At 34.4% G+C, this 24873-nt stretch overlaps 1 protein-coding gene across 7 annotated transcripts in view; it reads left to right on the top strand.

Annotated features, from left to right (window-relative positions):
• ern1 (endoplasmic reticulum to nucleus signaling 1) overlaps positions 1–24300 on the top strand; it is a 54944-nt gene extending 30644 nt beyond the window's left edge. Inside the window, exons 9-23 of one of the 7 annotated variants that reach the window (XR_015479843.1) lie at positions 3525–3603; positions 5076–5241; positions 5829–5944; positions 8144–8332; positions 8804–9062; positions 9151–9241; positions 11490–11679; positions 14950–15049; positions 15179–15378; positions 16821–16968; positions 17077–17204; positions 19468–19591; positions 20810–20877; positions 21047–22376; positions 23625–24300. Coding sequence is in view for 1 of the 7 variants with exons in the window: in NM_001423672.2 (NP_001410601.1) it covers positions 3525–3603; positions 5076–5241; positions 5829–5944; positions 8144–8332; positions 8804–9062; positions 9151–9241; positions 11490–11679; positions 14950–15049; positions 15179–15378; positions 16821–16968; positions 17077–17204; positions 19468–19591; positions 20810–20877; positions 21047–21418 (2230 nt within the window). In the remaining 6 variants the exon portion in view is untranslated. Of the gene's footprint in view, positions 1–3524; positions 3604–5075; positions 5242–5828; positions 5945–8143; positions 8333–8803; positions 9063–9150; positions 9242–11489; positions 11680–14949; positions 15050–15178; positions 15379–16820; positions 16969–17076; positions 17205–19467; positions 19592–20809; positions 20878–21046; positions 22586–23493 lie in introns of those variants that run through there. The other 6 variants (XR_015479842.1, XR_015479841.1, XR_015479839.1 and 3 more) reach the window with 6 other exon arrangements.
• The last annotated feature ends 573 nt before the right edge of the window (positions 24301–24873 follow it).

Below are 24873 nucleotides of genomic sequence, written 5' to 3'. Positions count from 1 at the left end.
GTAACATTTACAGTTTAATTCAACACAAATTAGTTTATTTGATGCAGCTAATAATGTGTGCAATTTTATTACATTTTATCCTAAATAAAAAACATTTTTTAATGTAATTATTTTATTAAGCATTGCTTTTAAAAATGAACTTTATATCAGATTATTCAATGAGATAAAAATAAAAACATCAAAGAATAAAAATGATTAAAATCAGATTAAAATGTGTTATAAACGGGAATGAATTATAAAGGAATGAAAAAGGAAAGAAAGACATAAACAGTGCTCATTTAAAGGCACAGCTAAACAGATGTGTTTTAAGTCTTGACTTGAGTGTACCTAATGTTGGAGCACATCTGATCATTTCTGGAAGCTGATTCCAGCAGCGAGGGGCATAGTAGCTGTAGGCAAATTCACCCTGCTTTGGCTGAACCCTTGGAATTTCTAATTTACTTCATCCTAATGATCTGAGTGATCTGTTAGGTTTGTATTAATTTATCAGAACTGTAATGTATTTAGGTCTTAGGCCATTTAGTGATTTCTAGACAAATAATAATGCTTTAAAATCTATTCTGAGTGTAACTTGGAGCCGGTGTAAAAACTAGAGGACAGGTGTGATGTGCTCTGATTTTCTGGTTCTGGTCAGAATCCTGGCCACAGCGTTCTGGATAAGCTGCAACTGTCTGACTGTCTTTTTGGGAAGGTCAGTGAGGATGTCGTTACAGTAATCCATCCTGCTGCTGATAAAAGCATGAAGAAGTCCTCACTGGACAGAAAGCATCGAAATCTTTCAATGTTTTAGCTCTACAGCCCTAGTGACTGGTGAGTTTATTTGCTCACTCTTCCTATGGAGTTGTCCATTACTAGGGCCCTTTTTAGCAGATTTCTCAGTTGGTGCATCAGTTTGTTTATTTGGTTATGTATAGTTATTTTAAATTATTGAATCTTGTCAGTAAGCAAATTTTACACTCCCTGAAAACTGTTATTGATTTATTTAAAGCAACAGTTTTATCTTGATCTACAATGGTTGTCATCAAATGCTCACCTCTTTTTTAATGACACCTCTTTGTGTTCTTTATACTTAAAAGAAAACCAAAAATCTGTCCGAAACCACATTTTACTCTCATTTGGCACTTGGTGTACACACATGGTTTAACTTTCTTCTTGCATCTCCAATATCTAAGCCACATCCTGTTTTTGCGAAGCAGGGTGAAATTTTCGAGAAATTCTAAGATGAGCTGCCTGCATTTTCTGTTTAGAACTTTTCAGTAAACACAGTAAATAGTAGTAGTAAAAATATATATAGGCTAGACTAAATATATAGACTTATAAAATAAATAAATAAATATAATAATAAAAAATATCTCTCTCTTTCTCTCAAACATGATTCATTGCTACGTAAAAGTCTTTGGCCTTCAATAGTAATGGTTAATTGACCATATAAATTATCTACCTGAATTGCTCAACATGTTTTTTTATTCATGTTAAACTGCTTTGACACAATCTACACTGTAAAAAGCACTATAGAAATAAAGATGATTCAAATTGAATTATCTTTGTGTTGGTCCTGAAAGGTGAAATTACATTTAGGGACGTTCAACTGATGAAAATCTAAAGACAAACTGGGGAAAATGCTGATAGAAGCCTGTTTTACTTCAGAGCAGGCTACTGAGTTCACAACTGTGCTTTGTGCCAATGGAGGTCACGTTGACTTTAGCCATATACAGCCATTTTGTCATTGCCATGATGAACAGTACATGATATTTTACTAGCAGGGTTCATACGGTCGTGGAAAACCTAGAAGAGTCATGGACATTTTGACATGGCATTTTCCAGGCCTAAAAAAGTTTTGGAAAAACAGAAAAACCCTCAAAGTTTTGGAAGAGTAATGGAAATTAGTGAACAAATTTCTGTATACTTGATATAGGGCTGTGCGATATTGAAAAAAATCTGACATTACGATATTTTATATTTCTGTGATATATATTGTGATGTGAATACAATTTTGCCAGATTATTTAACAGGTTTATTTGGATTGATTGGGGAATTTTGTAGGGGAGTTAATCTCGAATAATTTATAACAAATAGATTACAAGCATAGATAAAACATAGTAAAGATAAAAGTGAATTATAGTTTTCAGGTATTCACAATTCAGGTACATCAGAGATCGATAGTAATCGACATTGCAGAGTCTTCATTGTATGTTATTTAATCTCTATTAAAGTTACAAAAAATATCTTGTGCCGGATGTTTTAAAATGTGAAATATTGAAACATTCACACAGTCACAGGCCTTAAAGGGACAGTTTACTCAAAGATTAAAATGTACTCACTATTTGTTAATTTAAAAAAAAGAAAACTTATAAATGTTTGAAACAAGTGAAGGGTGTACTGAAAATGGTAATTATTTTTGGGAGAACTATCTCTTTATGCTGATAATTTGTCTGACCAGAGGAGAACTCCATGTATAAAGCATGATATGATACAGCATATTTAATCCTTGCGCTATTTTAAGTGAATGATTCGAAAATCGGAGTCGGCTCCAAAAAACCCACAACAAAACACCCCTATCTGTAGCCATTCAAAAATAATTATAGATGAAAAATAAAATAAATACTGTGAAAATATTTATTTTTGTTAAACACAGGCTAACTCTAACACTGGATAGCAAGTTAATAGGGGTGTGTATATATTTTTTGACCAATCAAGAAAAAGACTGTACTGATACTGTGTTCGACACAAAAAATGGTAGTACTGTATGTACAAGTGTGGCTCCTGAGAACATGCGTTTCTTCACGCGCAGTACTGCAGCTGCAAAGACTGCCTTTTCATAAAAAAAGAAAATGTTTGTGCTTTACACAATAGCCATTAGGTTGAGCAAGGAACAACCGCTTTTTTCAGTTGACTCTCAGTTGTCATGTATGTTTAAACTTATGTATTTTTGTGTGAGATACCAGGCAAAAGAGCGCTTGATTCAGCTCCGTTGATGTCTCGAGCATATGAAATATACAGAATATAAACAACATATGAAAACAACAAAAAGACATAATCTTGAAAAAATATGTGTCCACTTTTGTAGACTCAACACAATTTCACAGATCTAGATAAAATAGCCTAAGCTATATTGAAATCATTTAAAGATAAACAAAAATCGGATAGAATAGAAACAATAAATAGACCAATATAAAACAAACAAAAGCTATAACAATTTAGGAATATACAGTATAATATAAACTAATTAAACCATTTTAAGCCATTTTGAACTTTAATTTTACAAAAGCCTATCTGAAAAAAAAAATATATTTTATAAAAACAATAACCAACAGAGTATATTATGTAGCCATACCCTGCTTTGAACAGAAACTCTCTTTGTTGAACTATTTTTAGAGCAGATTTTCTGTGTCAGCCACAGATCTACAGGGTCTGTGCGACTAAACCTGAGAACCTCGTCAAGTGTGGGCTATTACCAGACAGAATAGATGATTTTGAGAAACAAACTATAAATAATTTCCTGTTTCTGGTTGGTATTCTTACAGGTCCACTTTGTACGTGGGGAAACACTCCTCTGGTCTATATGCGTCTCCCTCCCTGGTGCATGACGGAGTTACTGTTGTGGTGAGTTTCAGTGAACACCTTAAAATATATGTTTAAGTATACCTCATACATTTACTGTATGGTCTCCATGGTTGGGTTTCTTAAGGCACATTGATAAGTAAAGGATTTAGGCAGCAACCACAGTGCAACTTTTCTCAGTTTAAACCAGGTCACATCTGGGCTTTAGTCTGACTATAATAAAGCCTACTGTGTTAAGTTTGATGCACAGATTTTGGAGTCATCAAGCGATAATTTATACTTTATTTAATAATTCAAATGTCTTTTAGCATAAATGTTCCTTAAAGTACTATACTATATGCTATGTTGTACTATAGAATATTGTAACAAATAGCATCTTATATAATTTAATGAAGAAGTGTGTGATGTCATTTACCACAGTTGTAAAATGCTGGGACTGCTGAAAATGCACCTGGGAAGAGCTTGAAAAGGCCTTAAATGTGACTTAAAGATGTAAGAGGCTTGTGTCTGCTGAAATAACCCATCAGAGGTTTCAGTATAGGTCACAATCAGCTCTTTATCCCTCAAATTATTGAAAGCTTGAATAAGTTTGATTAACCAATGAGATTTTGTTGAATTAAATATATGAATATATGGTTGAGTTATGCATGTATATATTTGTCACACAAACTACTGAAAATAGCTGACCCCCGATAGTCGGTTTGCAGGAGAATTGTGTCCTCCTGAGCCTCACATACACTAGTAAACTCATGCAGCTCTATGATTGGCCAAAATGAAATTTTGTTGAATTAAATATATGAATATATGGTTCAGTTAGGCATTGATATATTTGTCACACAAACTACTGAAAATAGCTGACCCCCGATAGTCGGTTTGCAGAAGAATTGTGTCCTCCTGAGCCTCACATACACTAGTAAACTCATGCAGCTCTATGATTGGCCAAAATGCTTAGTTTGACATTTCGGAGATCGTCTACTCTTCCCTGTATTTGACCCCTGACCTACTTTCTGCAGAATCTGAATTTCACAATCTGAATTTCTGGTTTTGAATTTTAGGATATTGAATTTGATGTTGTTAATTTCTTCATCTTGAAAATTTGAGTCTGTGTTTTTACAAACTGGATATCTGCTGTCTGAATTCAGAACACAAAATATCTGAAGTATGAAAATACGTCTATAAAAATTCAGCCTTAAACAATTTAGTTGTCTTAAATTTCAGATGTTCAATATTCAAGTTATGAAATCCAAATTCAAATTTGAAAATTCAAATTCAAAATAATAAAATTGATAAAGATTTATGGCATATAAAAATTCTGATTTATTAAATTACAATCGTCGATAATTCAAATGAACAATTCAAATTCAGATTGTTTTTGGCATATTATTAGCTCCACATTTAGAATGCTGATAGCGAATGTAGTGATTTTGAGAACATTTTAGGTCTGTTCAGGAAGAGATTCTTAAATGTGTTCTAGTGCATGCGCATTGCTAAATGTGCACACGTGTGCATTTCAGCCTCGAGGCCGGACATTTCCCATGCTGGAGGGCCCCGGTAACCAGGGATCACGTGAGGAAGATGAACAGGAGTGTGTTATCACTCCTAGCACCACGGTGAATTTCAATGCAGCGCTCAAAGAGAGGAACCGCATCAATTTCATGAGGAATTCTCTGCTCCTGATCGGTACTGTACTGTACTGCACTCAAAGAACTCTGACAACTATGCCCTCTAGTGGACACATTTTACAGCATGCGTTTTTTTGTCTTGGACATTGGAAGAATTCTTAATTAACACAATATTACCAAATTAAACTTTCAAAAGTGATTTTATGCACATATAAAATGTATTGCATCTACCTATAATCATAATAATGATAAAAATAATTAAAAATAATGTTGTAACATTCAGCAGTAGATTTGTCAAATTTAAAAAATGTAAAAGACTAAAAATGACTATCCGAAATGGTAGATTTTAAATTATAAACACATCTTGGAAAATGAGTATTTTGAAGAATGATGGGAAGTATATAGAAAACAATACATTTAATAGTTTGTTATGTCATCGAATATTAATTGTCTTAAATGTGCAAGACAGTTTTTTTTTTTGGCATACAATTTATTGTTATGCTGAATCCTAAAAATATTTTAATATATTTTTTGGATGTAAAAAAAAAAAACATATACATACACAAATTGTTTTAATTGTAGTGTAGGATCAGAAGTCCTTTTTGTCATGAACCTTTTCTCAACAGCAGTGTTTCCCTTTTCTAGGGCATCACGAGATGCCGCCTGATGCTCACCATAAATTCTTGGAGAAGTTTCCAGAGAGCATTCCCCGCCAGAACATGAACGTTATTCCCCCTGCCACGGAAAAGACCATTGAAGAGGTGAGAGTATTATCCTCACTGACACTTCTGATTTCAGATCCACAAAACCCACCTCGGGTACCCGTTTTCCTGGCACAGTTTTTTGTATACGTATGAGGCAATATGTAGCAATACTGGATGTTTCATAAAAGGAAAGAAAAGTTAAACAGTCAAAATTTGTTGGAAACAATACCTGTGATGAGAAATCTGGACATGTAACTTGCAAGTGTTTATTGTGCACATTGATTTTTTCTTCTTTAAATGGAATGGAGTAACTGGGTTTAAAGTGCTTGAAAGTACATATACAGTTGAAGTCAGAATTATTAGCCCCCCTTTGAATTTTTTCTTTTTTAAATGTTTCCCAAATGATGTTTAATAGAGCGTGGAAATTTTCACAGAATGTCTGAAAATATTATTTCTTCTGATGAAAGTCTTATTTGTTTTATTTCGGCTAGAATAAAAGCAGTTTTAAATTTTTTAAACCTATTTTAAGGTCAAAATTATTAGCCCCTTTAAGATTTATATTTTTTGATGTTCTACAGAATAAACCATCGTTATACAATAACTTGCCTAATTACACTAACCTGCCTAGTTAAACTAATTACCCTAGTTAAGCCTTGAAATGTCACTTTAAGCTTTATAGAAGTGTCTTGAACACTTTTTGTTTTTGTTTTTATTAAAACTTTATTAATCCCCTTGGGGCAATTCATTTCTACATGGTGGTGCTTTACATATAGTATAACAAGAATGACACACTTAACACAATAAACATCAACACTTAACAGCAAGTTCAAAATACAAATAGTAGTCCATCGATTAACTACATTTATTACATAACCTAATTACTTCAGGCACAAAAGTAAATTTATAACGATTTGTGGAACATCTTATTGTCCTTAGACGTCGACCAAGGGGCATCCGCTCAAAATGTTTATTTAGGGTGTGTGTGCTGTCTCCTGGTATTTTATGTGCCATCCTCAACACCTGCTGTTCGTAATAGTATGCAAGACTTCAAAGGGGAACTCCCAAAATCTTTGAACACAAATTAACGATGCCTTGAAGACGATTCTTGCTTTTTATGGACAGTGAAGAAAACCAACAGATAAAGGAAAAGGACAAAATACTTTCAATAAATGAATTGTAAAAGGTCTTAAGAATAACTTTCTCTACATTAAAAGACTTGAGTTTCCACAATAAAAACTTTGATGAGCCTTATTAACAATTGTATGTGTATTTTGATCAAATTTCAACCTGTTGTCAATAATTGTTCCTAGGTACCTACAGTTGAAGACAGAATTATTAGCCCCCCTTTGAATTTTATTACTTCTTTTTTAAATATTTCCCAAATGATGTTTAACCGATTCAGGAAATTTTCAAAATATTTCAGATAATATTATTTCTTCCGGAGAAAGTCTTATTTGTTTTGTTTTGGCTAGAATAAAAGCAGTTTTAAATTTTTAAACACCATTTTGAGGACAAAATTATTAGCCTCTTTAAGCTATTTTTGTTTTCGATAGTCTACAGAACAAACCATAGTTATACAAAAAATTGCCTAATTACCCTAACCTGGCTAGTTAACCTAATTAATCTAGTTAAGCCTTTAAATGTCACTTCAAGCTGTATTGAAGTGTCTTGAAAAATATCTAGTCAAATATTATTTACTGTCATCATGGCAAAGATAAAATAAATCAGTTATTATATATGAGTTATTAAAACTATTAAGTTTAGACTTGTGTTAAAAAAAATCTTCTCTCCATTAAACAGAAATTGGGAAAAAAATAAACAAGGGGGCTAATAATTTTGACTTCAACTGTATATTCCTCCACAACCTCTACCAGTGTGTCATTGATTAGCACCCTTTGTAGAGCAGGTGTTTGTTGCCAAAGTTGATAAGCATTTCTTTGGTTTTTGACCCATTCAGGTCTAGTCTCATTTTATTACACTATGAGATAAAATCATGATAACATATCTAGTCAAATATTATTTACTGTCATCATGGCAAAGATAAAATCAATCAGTTATTAGAAATGAGTTATTAAAACTATTATGTTTAGAAATGTGTTGGAAAAATCTTCATTCCGTTAAACAGAAATTGGGGAAAAAATGAACAGGGGGGCTAATAATTCTGACTTCAACTATATACAGTGATAAATGCCTTTTGAAACTGTTATGGTATTAATCCCTGATATAAGCTAGCAGATATGTTTTGCTTTTCTCCAGAAAGTGAATGAGAGCGGAATGGAAGACAACAGTCCACTGCCTCCCCCTGTGTCCTCTCTTCAGGAGAAGCCTGGCCGTGTCCCACGAGTGGAAACTCCAGTGGACTCCATGCTGAAGGACATGGCCACCATCATCTTCTGCACTTTCCTTCTGGCTGGCTGGGTGGCCTTCGTTATCACCTATCCCAAGGTGAACACACTCAAAAGGGATCCGACCATTAAATTAGTTCAGAGTTAGCCAGTGAGGGGAATTTTATTTGCACCTTAGCTCTATATGATTTTGCAAGCTGAATTACCCACAGCATGTCAATACAGTGCCATGATGAAGCAGTACTGAATGTTGGGAAGAATGGGTTTATTTGAGCGATGCAACAAATCACAATCACCTTTGTTGCAAAATATTCCAGTAATAATGCAATAGAAGCTACATGTATTATATGTTTAATATTTATTTTTGGTATTTCTGCAGTAATAATGACACAGCTGCTTAGGTTAACTAACCAAAGCACCGTCTTCATTATTACTGCAGAAACGCATCTTAAACATATACAAACTTGAATAACACTTCACCTACAAGCCTTTGGATGAGTCATTTTCTTTGTTATAGTTAGTACTGTTATATTTCTGTCTAAACATGTGTCTTGTTTTGTGTTCTGATCAGAGTGTCCATAAGCAGCAGCAGTTGCAGCATCAACAGTTTCAGCAGCAGATGGAGGAGAAGCTGCAGCTCTTGCAGCGGCAGCAGCTCATTTTCCAGCCGCCTACTGATCTGCCCCCTGACAGCGACTTCCTGGAGGCAGCCCGTACCCGCTCAGAGAGCTCCACCCACAGCAGTCCTAATGGCACCCCCCGTGCATCCAACCATTCAAACATATCCCAGTGTGAGACCGGACATTCTGCCAATGAGCATGAGGATACAGGTCAGTGCTGTAAACACAACACATGACGCATCTCATTTTATCATTATTATTATTTTTTTTTACTCTTGTACTTATCTTTTCATTACAGAGGAAGAATCCAACATTGTCCGAATTGGAAACATCACTTTCAACCCCAAAAATGTACTTGGACATGGTGCTGAAGGAACTATTGTTTACAGGCAAGTAACATAGTGACGCTGTGCAAACTGTGTAGGCGCCACCGCAAGAGTAATTTCAGGGCTCCCACCTCACTGCATAATCAAAACAGTGCATACAAGTAGGCATGGGCCGGTAAGATTCTGACGGTATGATAACCTTGGATAAAAATATCCCGGTATCACGGTATTGTGTTCAGTGCTCTAAAATATATTCTTTTTAAATGTCTGGCTAAAAAACTCATACTTTTTTCCCCTTTGAAAACAATATATTCTATTTTTTGAAAGATTTAAAATATTTTGAATTAATTATTGACTTCTGCTGTCTTCATTTGTTTCAAAAACTGATTTTTTTACAATTTAAAACGGCGTCTTTGGATATTTTTCCTGCTGGAGATACTTTTGTCCTAAAAAATGTAAATAAAATGTAAATAAAAACTCTTACACATACCTTAGGAACGGTATTACAGACAATGTTGACAGTTTTAAAAACCTTGACTTTTCCAAACCATGGTATACCTTGAAAACGGTTATCGTCCCATTCCTACATACAAGTGCCATGTCATGTAGCCTGCTGTAGATTATTTTACATTAAAAGATTTTTCTGCTATAGCAAAGTTTTTATTTATTTATTTTTTGCATTTTTTATATATATATTTTTTTTTATAAATATGAGAAAACAATACAATTGTGTTTTTTTGCATTCAAAATACCCAAATATACTTAAAAGCTTCCAACAGGGATTTCGGCCCAATCCCAATTCTACCCCTTTGCCCTTCCCCTTACCTCTATCCCTGGTTTTGCTCGTGCCCGTGAAGGGGTAGTGGTGTCCCAATTCTCTTTAGCTCAAAGGAGTAGGGACAAGCAAAACATATTGTCTTGTTTTAAGAACTAATATGCCAAAATGAAGTGAGTTTCTCCTCAAATCAATCTAAATAATCTGCCAATGTGGTGAGCAAAATAATCTATCACAAATTGAAAAACAAGATTATTTTGCTCACCCCATTGGCAGATTATTTAGATTGATTTGAGGAGAAACTCACTTCATTTTAGCATATTAGTTCTTAAAACAAGACAATATGTTTTGCTTGTCTAGAAAATGCTTCTTGATTTAAGAATTTTTAGATATTTGGACTAGAAACAAGACAAAAAATCTAAGTAAGAAAAGCCTTTTTTGCAGTGTAATTATGCGATTATAATCTTTTATTTACCAAAACAGCCTTTATGAAAAGATAGAGAGTGAGAGCAAATGGGATGCTCTTTGAGGTGCAGTCGATCATGCTGCTCTTTGAAATTTGGTTTTGTCAGTGTATGAATAATTTATGCAAAACATATTTTGTGTATGAGATTTAATGAATTGTATTTTGAAATGTTATTGGTCATTAAATCAAATTGAACAATCTATTTATTCTGTTAATAATCCGTAAGTTAGCATCTTTTGTTATTAAAGAAAATGGAAAGTGAACAACCTTTTTTTGTTGTGCTTGCAGTATAAATTAAAAAAAAATTCTCCAGTGTCTCCACATTACAGTGATAAAATGTTACAAAAAATATTATTTTCTACATAAATATACAAAACCCCTACCTCCATGTCTTTATGTCTGGGGGGCAGTTTTCAGTTTTTTCATGACAGTTTGCTGTTTTATAATGTTATTATTATTAGTATTATTGGTCACACTTTACAATAAGGTTCATTAGTTAATGTTATTTAATGCATTTACTAACATGAACAAACAATGAACAATACATCTACTACGGTATTTGTTTATGTTAGTTAGCGTTAGTTAATGAAAATACAGTTGTTCATTGTTAGTTCATGTTAACTCATGGTGCATTAACTAATGTTAACAAGCATGTACTTGGATGTTAATAATGCATTAGTAAATGTTAAATTATGATTAATAAATGCTGTACATGTGTTGTTCATGATTAGTTCATGTTAGTAAATTCATTAACTAATGTTACCATATTATTATTTATTATATGCATATTTAAACTTGTTTTTATAAAAACAAGTTTAGATTTGTCCCATACCTGCCAACACTCCTGTTTTCCCAGGACTCTCCCGTATTTCAGACCCATCTCCCATATTATTCTGTCTTCCGGAAAATTCCAGCATTGGAATTGACATCTAAATAATAATATAAAAACTATTCAAAGCATTGTATACAAACTTTATGTACATTATATACACAATTACTAATCTTTGGTTGTGCGAGTATAGTATGTTTGTACTCTACAGTGGAAAAATCTTCTCTTTGTATAATTTCAGGGGACAGTTTGATAATCGTCCAGTGGCTGTGAAGAGGATTCTCCCAGAATGCTTTAGCTTTGCTGACCGTGAGGTTCAGCTGCTGCGTGAATCAGACGAGCATCCAAATGTGATTCGCTACTTCTGCACTGAGAGAGATCGCCAGTTTCAGTACATCGCCATAGAACTGTGCAACTCCACATTACAAGAGGTATGAGAGACACACCACCTGACATTTCATTGATGTTTCAGGTCAGAGAGCCCGCAATGAATGTTGCAATATCATACATTTCACTATATTAACAAATATTAACAAAGTACATTTTAACAAATGAGGCCAAACTGTAAAGTATAATTACGTTATCTAAAAATATTGCATCATAAAAACATCCACTTTTCTAATAATTTTCCATGTTTGCCTTAACATATACATTTTTAGGGCAATCCAAGTAATTTGCTTGAACTGACAAAATGTGATGACCCTGTTATCAAGCATGATTTATTCATTCATTCATTTTCCTTCGGCTTAATCAGGAATCACCACAGTGGATGAACCGCCAACTTATTCAGCATATGTTTTACACAGCGGATGCCCTTCCAGCCGCCACCCAGTACTGGGAAACATCCATGCACACTCAAATACACACATACACTACGGCCAAGTTAGCTTATTCAATTCACCTACAATTGAAGTCAGAATTATTAGCCCCCCATGAATTTTTAGCCCTTGTTCATTTTTTTTTTCTAATTTCTGTTTAACGGAGAGAAGATTTTGTCAACACATTTCTAATCATGATAGTTTTAATAACTCATCTCTAGTAACTGTTTTCTTTTATCTTTGCCATGTTGACAGTAAATAATGGGTAATTAGGCAAGTTATTGTATAACGATGGTTTGTTCTGTAGACTATCAAAAAAAATAAATAAATTATATATATATATATATATATATATATATATATATATATATATATATATATATATATATATATAGTAGAAAAATATATAAAAAATTGAGCGCCTTAAAATTGTTCTTAAAAAATAAAAAACTGCTTTTATTCTAGCCGGAATAAAACAAATAAGACTTTCTCCAGAAGAACAAAATATTATCAGACATACTGTGAACATTTCCTTGCTCTGTTAAACATTATTTAGCAAATATTAAAAAAAAAGAAATTTAAAGGGGGGCTAATAATTCTGATATCAACTGTATAGTGCATGTCTTTGGACTGTGGGGGAAACCGGAGCACCCGGAGGAAACCCTTGCGAACACAGGGAGAACATGCAAACTCCACACACAAATGCCAACTGATCCAGCTGGCACTCAAACCAGCGACCTTCTTGCTATGAGGCAACAGTGCTAATCACTGAGCCTCCCAAGCACGATTTAATAAAATATAAATTTAAATCCCTTTAATTCAGAGAGTTACAAATGGACTTTTAACTTCATGCAAAAGTTTGCAAAGCATCCACAATCTACCATACATTGTTTATTTTTATGGTCTATTAGTTATGCATGTACTATGAACCATCAATGAGCAATACATTTATTGCAGTATTTATTTTACTCATTTTGTTAATGGTAGTTCAAAAAATCAAGCTGTCCATTGTTAGTTCATGTTAACTCAAAGTGCATTAACTTATGTGAACTTTTTAAATACATTTGTTTTCAAATGCATTTTAAAAATGGATTTCAAAAAATGCATTAGCAAATGTTGAACTGGTTAATACATGTTGTTCAAAATTGTTCATGTAGACTAGCATTAACTATTGGATCATTATTTTTTCAAATGCTACCAACATTTTGTTAAATGCAATTTTGTAAAATATACAGTGTATCCGGAAAGTATTGATAGCGCTTTACTTTTTCTAAATTTTAATATGTTGCAGTCTTATTCCAAATTGAGTTAAATTAATTTATTTCCTCAAAATTCTACACACAAAACCCCATAATGACAATGTAAAAAAAAGATTTTTTTGAAATTGTTGCAAATTTATTAAAAATAAAAAAGCTGAAAAATCACATGTACATCAGTATTCACAGCCTTTACCGTGAAGCTCTAACTTGAGCTCATGTACATTCTGTTTCCACTGATCATTCTTGTGATGTTTAATTGGAGTTCACGTGTGGTAAATTCAGTTGATTGGACATGATTTGAAAAGGCATACACCTGTCTATATAAGGGCCCAGTGTTGACAGTGCATGTCAAAGCACAAACCAAGCATGAAGACAAAGGAATTGTCTGTAGACCTCCGAGACAGGATTGTCTTGAGGCACAAGGCTGAAGGTTACAGAAAAATTTCTGCTGCTCTGAACGTTCCAGTGAGAACAGTGGCCTCCATCCTCCATAAGTGGAAGATGTTTGGAACCACCAGGGCTCTTCCAAGAGCTTGCCGGCCATCTAAGCTGAGTGATCAGGGGAGAAGGGTCTTAGTCAGGGAGGTGATCAATAACCTGATGGTCACTCTGTCTGAGCTCCAGCATTCTTCTATAGAGAGAGGAGAACCTTACAGAAGGACAACCATCTGTGCAGCAATCCACCAATCAGGCCTGCATGGTAGAGTGGCCAGACGGAAGACACTCCCCGCCTGGAATTTGCTAAAAGGCATCTGAAAGACTCTCAGACCATAAGAAACAAAAGTCTGTGGTCTGATGAGACTAAAATTGAACTCTTTGAAGTGAATGCCAGGTGTTACATTTGGAGAAAACCAGGCACCACTCATCATGCTGGTGGTGGCAGCATCATGCTGAGGGAATGTTTTTCAGCAGCAGGAACTGGAAGACTAGTCAGGATAGAGGAAAAGATGAATGCAGCAAAGCACAGAGACATCCTGAATGAAAACCTGCTTCAGTGCTTTTGACCTCAGACTGGGGCGACGGTTCTTCTTCCAGCAGGACAATGACTCAAAGCACACTGCCAAAATATCAATGGAGTGGCTTCACAACAACTCGGCAAATGTCCTTGATTGGCTTAGCCAGAGCTGAGACTTAAATCTTATTGAACATCTCTGGAGAGATCCGAAAATGGCTGTACAGTGTAGCTTCCCACCCAACCTGATAGAGCTTGAGAGTTACTGCAAAGAGGAATAAGCAAAAAATTCCCAAAGTTAGGTGTGCCAAGCTATGGCATCATATTCAAAAATACTTGAGGCTGTAATTGCTGCCAAACGTGCATCAACAAAGTCTTGAGCAAAGGCTGTGAATACTGATGTACATGTGATTTTTCAGGTTTTTTTATTTTTAATAAATTTACAACAATTTAAAAATTTGAATTTTTTTAATTTAAAATTTTTTTTTTTCACATTGTCATTATGGGGTATTGTGTGTACAATTTTGAGGAAATATATTAATTTAATCCCTTTTGGAATAAGGTTGTAACATAAAAAAATGTGGAAAACGTGAAGCGCTATGGATACTTTCCGGATGCACTGTAACTGTTATTTAGCTCAATTATTTTACTGTTTTGTTTATTCACTTTTAGTATGTGGAAAGAAAGGATTTTAACCGTCACGGTTTGGAGCCAGTGACACTGCTAGAGCAAACCATGTCTGGACTGGCTCATTTACATTCTCTTAATATAGGTAAATATTATCTGTAATACATTTTTTTTAATAGACAGACCTTTGTGGTTAAATAATTCGTAATAATATTTCTTTTATTTTTACTTATATTTTTGATGCAGCATTAATATTTTTCTCTTGGTTTGGTAGTCCACAGAGATCTGAAGCCACACAATATCCTGGTGTCAATGCCGAACATGCATGGACGTGTGAAGGCCATGATCTCTGACTTCGGCCTGTGTAAGAAGCTGGCAGTGGGCAGACACAGCTTCAGCAGGAAGTCAGGAGTGCCAGGCACCGAGGGCTGGATTGCTCCTGAAGTACTCAGTGAGGATGCAAAGCACAACCCTGTAAGAGCTCGAACACCAAGCTGTGTATCAGTTTTACACCATCAACCCATTCATGCTCAAAACACACACAAAAAAAGGTTCTTCATCCACACTTGCATTTATTTTGAGTTCCAGAAAAATGCTCTCTATCCACACTATACACACTAAAATGCCTGAGATGGGTCATGCTCACTGGGTATGTGCGCATGTATGTGCTTGCCATCCATGCAAAAGTCTACTGCTTGTGTATAGGTCATATCAATGGACAAATAAGGGAATGATTCACAGTAGTCCAAAAGACGAGAGATAGCCATGCTCTCCTTTTCAAAAGGTTAAATTTCACTTTGTCTGCACTAAAACCCAACACCAGAGTCTCCAAAATAAAATAGTGTATTTTCATAATGCTTTGTTTTTTACTGCTAGAGGATAGAATATGTAGATGTCATGTGGAACTAAATCAAAATGTATGCGTTTTAAAATGATCACCGTCTTATCTTGTTTTCACTGATCAGTGGAATCTAGAGGTAAAAGAAGGAACATGCAAAGACTTAAATAATTGACATCAAACCTTTATTAAGTGGCCACACTTTGTGCATGAATTCAATCGTTAGTAACACTGTAATGGAAGGTTTATATTTTTAACAATAGTTATTAAAAACTATCCATCTTGTTATGATTCTTTACATTTGAACTCATACACATCTTTTTGTATATTGTTTGTGTTTGTTCAATACAATGTTTAGCACAATACGTTGACTTCCATTCATGGAAATGCAACAAATCTGAAATGCAAGCTCGGGCCCTATCATATACCTGGCGCAATATATAGCAAAAGTGTGTTTGGACATGCCCTTAATGCTTTTGTGCCCTGCGCTTTAGACTTTGTGCCAAGATCATTCAAATAGAGCCCCTCGTGTGACAAGCTTTGCACATTGCTGCATCCGAAAGATCAAGCTTGTGAACTGACCTCTCTGTACAGAAATGTAAAATACAGAGCGATTACCTGCTTTATCAATGTCTAATTGATGTCTTGTTTTATCCTGTACCATTTTCTGCGCCAAACAGCAGAATTTTCCAAGCTCAAGCTCTAGTATGACCACACTTTAGTTGAGACAACTTGTAAATATATTAGTGTTCATGTTGTGAAATGTTGTTCATTGTTAGTGCATGACACATAATTAAATTCAATTGAATTCCTGATAATGTTAGAAATAATTACATTTGTCCATATTTTCAGACGTTGTCAGGTAACAATTTTCTCTCAATGCAATGTTGCGTAGAAATCAAAGACAATAGAGGTGCAAAGTCACAAGCAAGATGAAACTGGCTTCCAGTGGCAATGAACTGTTTATCTGCTAATTGACAAAAATTCTTAATGCATCAATTGCCCCAATCCCGATTGAGTAGTCTAGAAAGGTTGGTTAGCTAGATAATGACATTTTGGCCTCTTTCTGATATTTCAGACCTGCATGGTGGACATCTTCTCTGCAGGATGTGTGTTTTATTATGTGGTATCTGAAGGCTTCCACCCCTTTGGAAAATCCTTGCAACGGCAAGCAAACATTTTACTTGGTGCCTATTCTCTGGACCACTTAGATCCTAACAGACATGGTAAGACCACCACGCAACCTCTTGCACTACAAAGCACCAGCTCATCTTAGACTAAAATGTATTTTGCAGTCATTTTTATCATGTATTTATCCCTGCTGTGTCATGCAGAGAGTATTGTGGCCCGAAACCTGATTGAACAGATGTTAAACATGGAGCCTGAGAAGAGACCCTCGGCTGACAGAGTGCTGAAACACCCCTTTTTCTGGAGTCTTGAAAAACAGCTGCATTTCTTTCAGGTTTGTTGATTCATTATTTATTCATTCATTTTCTTTTCGGCTTGGTCCCTTTATTAATCTGAGGTCGCCACAGCAGAATGAACTGCCAGCATATGTTTTATGCAGCAAATACCCTTCTAGCCGCAACTAATCACTGGGAAACATCCATACACACCCATTCACACACATACACTACAGACAATTTAGCCTACCTAATTCACCTGTACCGCATGACTTTGGGCTTGTGGAGGAAACTGGAGCACCTGGAGGAAACCCACACGAACACGTGGAGAACATGCAAACTCATCACAGAAATGCCAACTGACTCAGCCGGGGCTCGAACCAGGGATCCTCTTGCTGTGAGGCGTCCATTGATTCATTAGTAAAAAAAACAATAGGTCACAGGGCAATAAGCTCTGAAATCGGACACAACCTGTGTTATTTCTTAACACACCTATGTGTCTAGATAATGATAACGCATTTTGTGTTATTTTGAGCTCAACCCGTCTGTTATTCTTCCTAACACAGACAGTGTGTTATATAATAATAATACATTTTTATTTATATAAGGCTCTTCCAGAGCTCAAGGACACTTTACAGTAAATGTAACAAAAAGATAGTAGAACAGACATTAGGACAAGATTAGGTTCACAAACATACAAGAAGTCAAATATGCAGAGTACAGGTTGATCAAACAAAGTGGTCAGTTTATCAAATCAGAAGTGTAACATTCATAAAACAGGTAAGTTTTAAGTAAAGATTTAAATTCTTTGATACTATCAGAACAAAGTGAGCGTGGTAGAGAGTTCCAAAGTTTTGGTACAATGACACTAAATGATCTGCCCCCCATTGAAGAGAGGTGGTACCAAGGGACAGCAAGAAGGCCAGAGTCAGAGGAACGTAGTAAGCGAGTAGGGATGTAGAGGACAAGTGTGTTGCAAAGATAAGAGGGAGCTAGGCTATTTAAGGATCTAAATGCAAGGAGGAGAATTTGGAATTTATTACGGTATGCAACTATATATATATATATATATATATATATATATATATATATATATATATATATATATATATATATATATATACATACATGCATACATATACATACATACATATATATATATATATATATATATATATATATATATATATATATATATATACATACATATATTAATTTTTTCACCCTCCTGTGAATTTCTTTTTAAAATATTACATTTTAAAAATGTTTAAATAAACATTTTATTAATATTTGATTGTCTACAGAATAAGCCATCCTTAATGACTTGCCTAATTACCCTAACTTGTCGAATGAACCTAGCTTAAAAGTCATTTTAAGCTGAATACTAGTATCTTGAAAAAAAAGCTAGTAAAATAGTATGTACTGTCATCATGGCTAAAATATGTGTAGTGTTGATAAAATCTTTCTGTTAAACAGAAATTGGGGACAAATATATAGGGGGCTAATAATTCTGACTTTACACACAAACACATATTTATATATATATATATATATATATATATATATATATATATATATATATATATATATATATATATATATATATATATAAACACCATTGTTATACTGCATGACCGCAGTATAAACTAGCATGTCTTCCTCCACTTCAGCCATCATTCCAACATATGCGCACGTGCTCTAACCGAAAGCAGGACACTCATCTCTGTAGCAACCTCTCGCAACACAACCTTTCCAATGCAGTGTCTCGCGATATTTGCAAACAAGTCATGAATCATATTTATTATCATTTGACATTAATCTAGGAACGCCGCCAAATGTAGCAAAGAAATAATTTACTTAAGCAAGATTAAAAGTACACATTTTTAAATGTACTCAAAAAGTAAGTACACGTTACCCAACAGTTTTACTCATTATTACTGATCATTAACAATCCTGCACATGCTCGCATTGAGACATCGATGCTGAAATGATATTTTGTGCAGCCCTTACTGTCCAGTCCACAGTTTCCTTGTTTAGTTAATTGGAGTCATAATCCCGTTTCAAAGGTTGCTTGTTTGTGATATTTATTTCATATGCAAATATTTTACCCAGTCAAAACAGAGGTCCTTTACTTTGAACTCTTACAGGAGACATGTCTGGACCATGTTCAATTTAGAGGGTCAAAACAGGGTAGAAATGGACATTTAGTTTTTAATTTTGACACACTTTGATGATAATATTGTAGGTGGATCACAGGAAACTTTATGACAATAATAAAGTTAATTGTCATGACAAATGTCAATTTTTGTTTCTGTTTCTCAGGATGTGAGCGATAGAATTGAGAAGGAGCCATTAGATGGACCAATCGTGAGACAACTAGAGAGAGGAGGACGGGTGGTGGTGAAAGGTGATTGGAGGGATCATATCACAGTGCCTCTACAGACTGGTGAGCTCTGGATTTTTGCTGACTTTAGTTTCTAATTGTTTTAACACTTAAAAGTTAAATCCATTATTCAAGTGTTCTTTCTTAAAAAGCCTCTATTATGCATTAAAAAGGGTCATAGTTTGGTTTTAGGTGTCTCCAACAACAGGCTAATATCTATGCAAATATATTTTATAATATGTATTTATTTTTACCTAATTATCCCAGTGACTCCCATATAATTCGTTCATGCGATTCATTTGTTCCTAAACCCCTCCTTAGTGCAATGCTAATCTGCACTGATTTCTCCGATGACTCAGTCTGTTGCGATTGGTTGTCTGCATTCAGCACGAGACCGAAAGAAATGCCCAGCATGGCTTATCAACAAGTAGTCAGAGTGTAGATTGTATGTGTGAGCCCAATGTAGGAGTGCATTAAAGCAGTGCAGTTAAACACCAGCATATTGCTCTATTCTTAACCATAGGTAAAAACGAAGACATACATTCAGTATTAATCCACACAGTGGCAAAAGCTGAACTATTTTGAAACTTGACCGCTGCACATGTGTAGGAACAGCTGACGGTGGCCATATTGATGACAAATGGCAGTAGGTTGTGAGCTCACAAACGCGTTGAAATTCGTAAACAAAGCAGCACGCGTTGCATTTTCAACATGGCTTTGGACGTGATGTGAGAATATAAAGAGTTAACCAGATACAGTACAAGCGGTTACAAGTAACAAAACACAATACATAAATGGCAAGCTAGAGAAAACAAGAAGGCAGCCATTTTAATCGCATTTATTTACACTTGTGAAATGGAGGAAGAAACTGATCCATGAACATGTTTGGGTAGGAAAAATAACACTAACTTTCGATTACACTTCAGAGCACAGCATTTATGCGACTTGATTCAACTGAGATCTGCTATAGTGTTTGTGGGCAGATCCGGAGGTTTCAATTTTCCCAGGTTTGCACACTTACCAAATGGGCGGGGCTTGAGTTCTGTATCGATGTCACGCCAACACGGCTAAAGACTTGTTACTCCTTTAAAGATGAATCAATAGTTTTAAACACTGTGCACTTTCAGATTTGAACCTTGGCTGGATATTTCACTTTATTAGTGCTGTGTTACACACTGCATGGAAGGTCATTTTCAAAAACCCCTAATAGGGGCTCTTTAATATAAGATTTCATGTAAAACTTCTTTGCCAACCACTCTGATTTAGTGTTCCTTTTTACAGATCTACGCAAATTTCGCTCTTACAAAGGTGGATCGGTCAGAGATCTATTACGTGCCATGAGAAATAAGGTACGTTTTAATTTAAATATATATTGACAATACAAAAAAATAACCATCATAGAAGGTTCTGTTTTTAACATTCTAGAAATGTTGTGTAGCAAAGAAAAAAAACTACTATTAAATAAAATAGATGGTCTATTTTAACAAATTGTGAATTATTCAATCTTTTCTCTCGTAGAAACACCACTACCGGGAATTACCGGAGGACGTCCAGCAGACATTGGGAACCATACCTGATGAATTTGTGTTCTACTTTACCTCCCGTTTCCCTCTTCTTCTGCAGCACACACACCTGGCCATGCGGTACTGTGCTGTGGAGCGATCTTTCCTGCCCTACTACCATGTGTCTGAACTGCTTGCACACCACACTATAATGCAGTGTGTGCCACAGACTTCATCCACACAGCACAGCTGTGCATCAGAGCCTTCAGGCCTGTCATCGTCCAGTCAGATATCAGAATCTCTGCATGAATTACCAGATGCACTGTCTGAAATGGCAGCACCCTCAGAGCACACACAGACGGGCCCAGAGAAGACTGGAGCTCCATAGTGCCAAATGACTGATGGACCTTTCCGGACACATTCCAGGGAAAAGCAGTGTCTGTGTGTGGATGTAGTCTGGGCCTGCAGTGCCTGGGCTCTGTCCCGCATAGCTACCGTACCATTTTAGTGCCTTACTCGCTCAATGTAGACAGCGGTTCTCATCTGAAAGAGCCCTGAAAAGGTCATGATCCTGCTTGAGAAAGATGGTTTGGGCTTCATTGGTGTGCCCGCAAAAACTCTGTAGTGTGTCAGTGCGTTTCTTCTCATTTGAAAGTGATTGGAAGGCGAGAGATTTTTGGTAAACACTTGAAGTGAACACAAGAATCCAACTGTGCAATGAGTCATGCTTGGTGAGAGAGAACTTATTTTTCAATATATATTTTTGTACATACTTTGATGGTTGATAATTGGTTGAAGTGGCCATTGTGCCTATTTAAATGACACTGTGCTGTGCGTTTTGGTCCTGATGAGAGTCTAACGTTTAAGGTTTCGCCTTATACTTTTGCTGCTGAAAGCCTTTAAAGGAATAGTTTGACCGAAAATGATGCATGACATTTATTCATGTTCACATTCCGTCTATGCGTGCGTGCGTGTAACACAATAGTAGATACTAACCAGAATGTTTAACACACTCTTTTGTATATTGTGTCCAGACACATCAAAGACGCACAACTACAAAAAAGTTAGTAGGACTCGTGTATTAATCTTTTGAAATGATTAAATGTCTATGTGAGGAATGCGTTCAGTTTAAAATCATTATTAAATAATGCATTTCTTACTTTTCATTCAAATATTCTGTGTGAACATGTCATAACAAACCTTACATCAATTAAGCCAAAGAGTTTTGCAATCATGAGAGCACAAAATAGCATCTAGATTAGAAGTAAACAGAGCACTATGCTTAATTTTGATGCGTACAATGATATCATTTATTAAGTTGATTTAAAATATAGTGCACAGGATATGTGGGACATTTTTTGATACCAGAGAGTCTTATGATATAACATCTGTCAAAAAATGTGATTGATGACATCCCTGCCCTTTAAGCTGGGACTTCCGCTTTAAGCCCCACCCCTTTTATATACATTTTAGAATTCCGGTAATTAGATTCTTATCTATTTAAATAAATTAAATGGTATATTATAACTCCGGTAATTAGATTTGTGTCTAACGAATTAAATTATTATTCCAGTAATTTAAATGTAATCAAACATAATTAATTTATTATAATATTAAAATGTTTGATAGTCATTACTAAGAGAGATGTCAAATATGTTTAAAAATTACTCTCGACCTTAAATTGCATAGTGCATTGATATCCAATACAACTGGAAATCAATATAACGTAGAATAACATATTTCAGTTTTTCCATAAACAAAACAAAAATAGATTTTTGTATAATTGTTTGTTTATATTATATTCTATGTATTATATGATATATGATAAACAATCATGTTAATGCTGTACATATGTTACACATAAAGCCACTGGATAACACAGTGCGATAGAATATAATAATAATAAATTATAGGGACAAAATTTAACGTAGGCAATTATTTTATTTATTGTTTGCATTAAGCTCTACTGAAACAAAGCGTCGGCTGTCACCTTTTCAACACACACACGCACACATACAGCAAACACATAGGAGAAACACAGAATAGTATAAGGCTGAACAGTAAATGTTTATGGTAATAGTTGATTAATTATAGTATAATAAATGATCTAATAACAGAAACCGCGAAAAGTATAAGGTTAAACATAAGGAAATGTTTATAGTGACAGTTTACTAATTATAAAATAAAGTAATATATTTATATTCATAATTTAATATAATACAATAATATTAACACTTTAATCTAAATAATATATTTATAATAATATAATCAAAATATAATAATGGTTCTAATTACAGAAAGAATTTAATTCATTTTGATAGAATTTAATTATCAATATTATATTTTAGTTTAATTAATTTGATTAGAATATAAGTATTATAATATATAATTTAATTGATTTGATTAGAATACAATTACCGTTATTTTCAGATTACAATAAATTTAGTATTTTCGTTTGATTACATTTAAATTACTGGAAATATGATTTAATTAGTTTGATAAGAACCTTATTACCAGAATTAAAATATATTATTTAATTTAATTAAATAGATAAGAATCTAGTTACTGGAATTATAAAGTTTATATGAAAGGAGTGGGAAAATTCGTAAGTCCCGCCTTAAGGGGCGGGGCTGTCATCAATCAAATTTTTTGACAGATAGTGTATCATAAGATTCTCTGATACCAGTCAGAAATAATTTTTGGGGTGAACTATTCCTTTGGTGTCTTTAACAGAACCATCTCATTACATTGCTGTGCAACTTTCTTTTTTATTTTGAGATGAAAACTGATTATCATCCTGCATTTTGCGAATCCATCATTTCTTTGAGCTTATTTCAGCAAGATGTGATTTTATGATTTAACTCTCTTGGATAGCGTGGTTTAGGTTTAAGGTTATTTTCTTAAATGTTGTTAAAGAGGAAACTTTTATTATCTAATTTATTTTCTTACTTTTAATGGATGAATGATTGATAAAATATGGGCTGTTGGCATATGCCTGCCAAGGAAGGTGTTTTGTACTATCAAGATGTCCCTCTTAGACCTGATGCTGGTCACATGTTCAGAGCATATACATCATTGTAACAGAAAATGCATGCAGTTTTAAACTGAAATATTCCAAATGTAGCTTTTATAATGTTACATGTTTTTAATGTTCCATATGTTTTTTTTTCTTAATGGCACATTTTGAGAGAGAAAAATATTAAAATGCAATGAGACCTTTTTTTTACATGTAGTGTTAATAAAAGCTGCTATTGTGCATTGCCAATTAAAGGTCGCTTTGTTTTTTGTTTTTTGAAGTGGAAAATTTTCAACCATTTAGCAAATACCAGCACTACCAGTCAAATGTTTGGGGTCAGTTTTAATTTTTATTGTATTAATTTTATTTAATAATTTAAATAAACCTATTCTGTTCATTTATTAATTGTAAAAAAAAAAAAGTTAAATTGTTAAATACTTATTTATTAAACATTTATTTATTACTTATTGGATGTAGTTTCAATTGAAATTATCTCTCCAGTCATTATTGCTTTTATTACTAATAATAATATTATTATTAATAAAAAAATAACAATAATAATTAATAATGAGTCTTTGCCCTAGGTGGAGGAGTTTTAAGTATATTCGAGTTTTATTCACAATTGAGAGAAGAGTTGAACGGGAGATTGACAGGCAGATCTGTTGTGGTAATCAAGGAACTAAGCTGAAAGCAAAGCTCTTGATTTCCCTGCCAATCTACGCTCATAGGCACCATGGTGTCGCAGTGGGTAGCACAATTGCCTCACAGCAAGAAGGTCGCTGGTTTGAGCCTCAGTTGGCATTCCTGTGTAGAGTTTGCATGTTCTC

This window comes from Danio rerio, chromosome 3 (assembly GCF_052040795.2).
Source record: "Danio rerio strain M-AB ecotype USA chromosome 3, GRCz13ab, whole genome shotgun sequence".
NCBI lineage: Eukaryota > Metazoa > Chordata > Actinopteri > Cypriniformes > Danionidae > Danio > Danio rerio.
The sequence above is the reverse complement of the archived record's forward strand: the minus strand, read 5'-3'. Positions and strand labels throughout refer to the sequence as shown.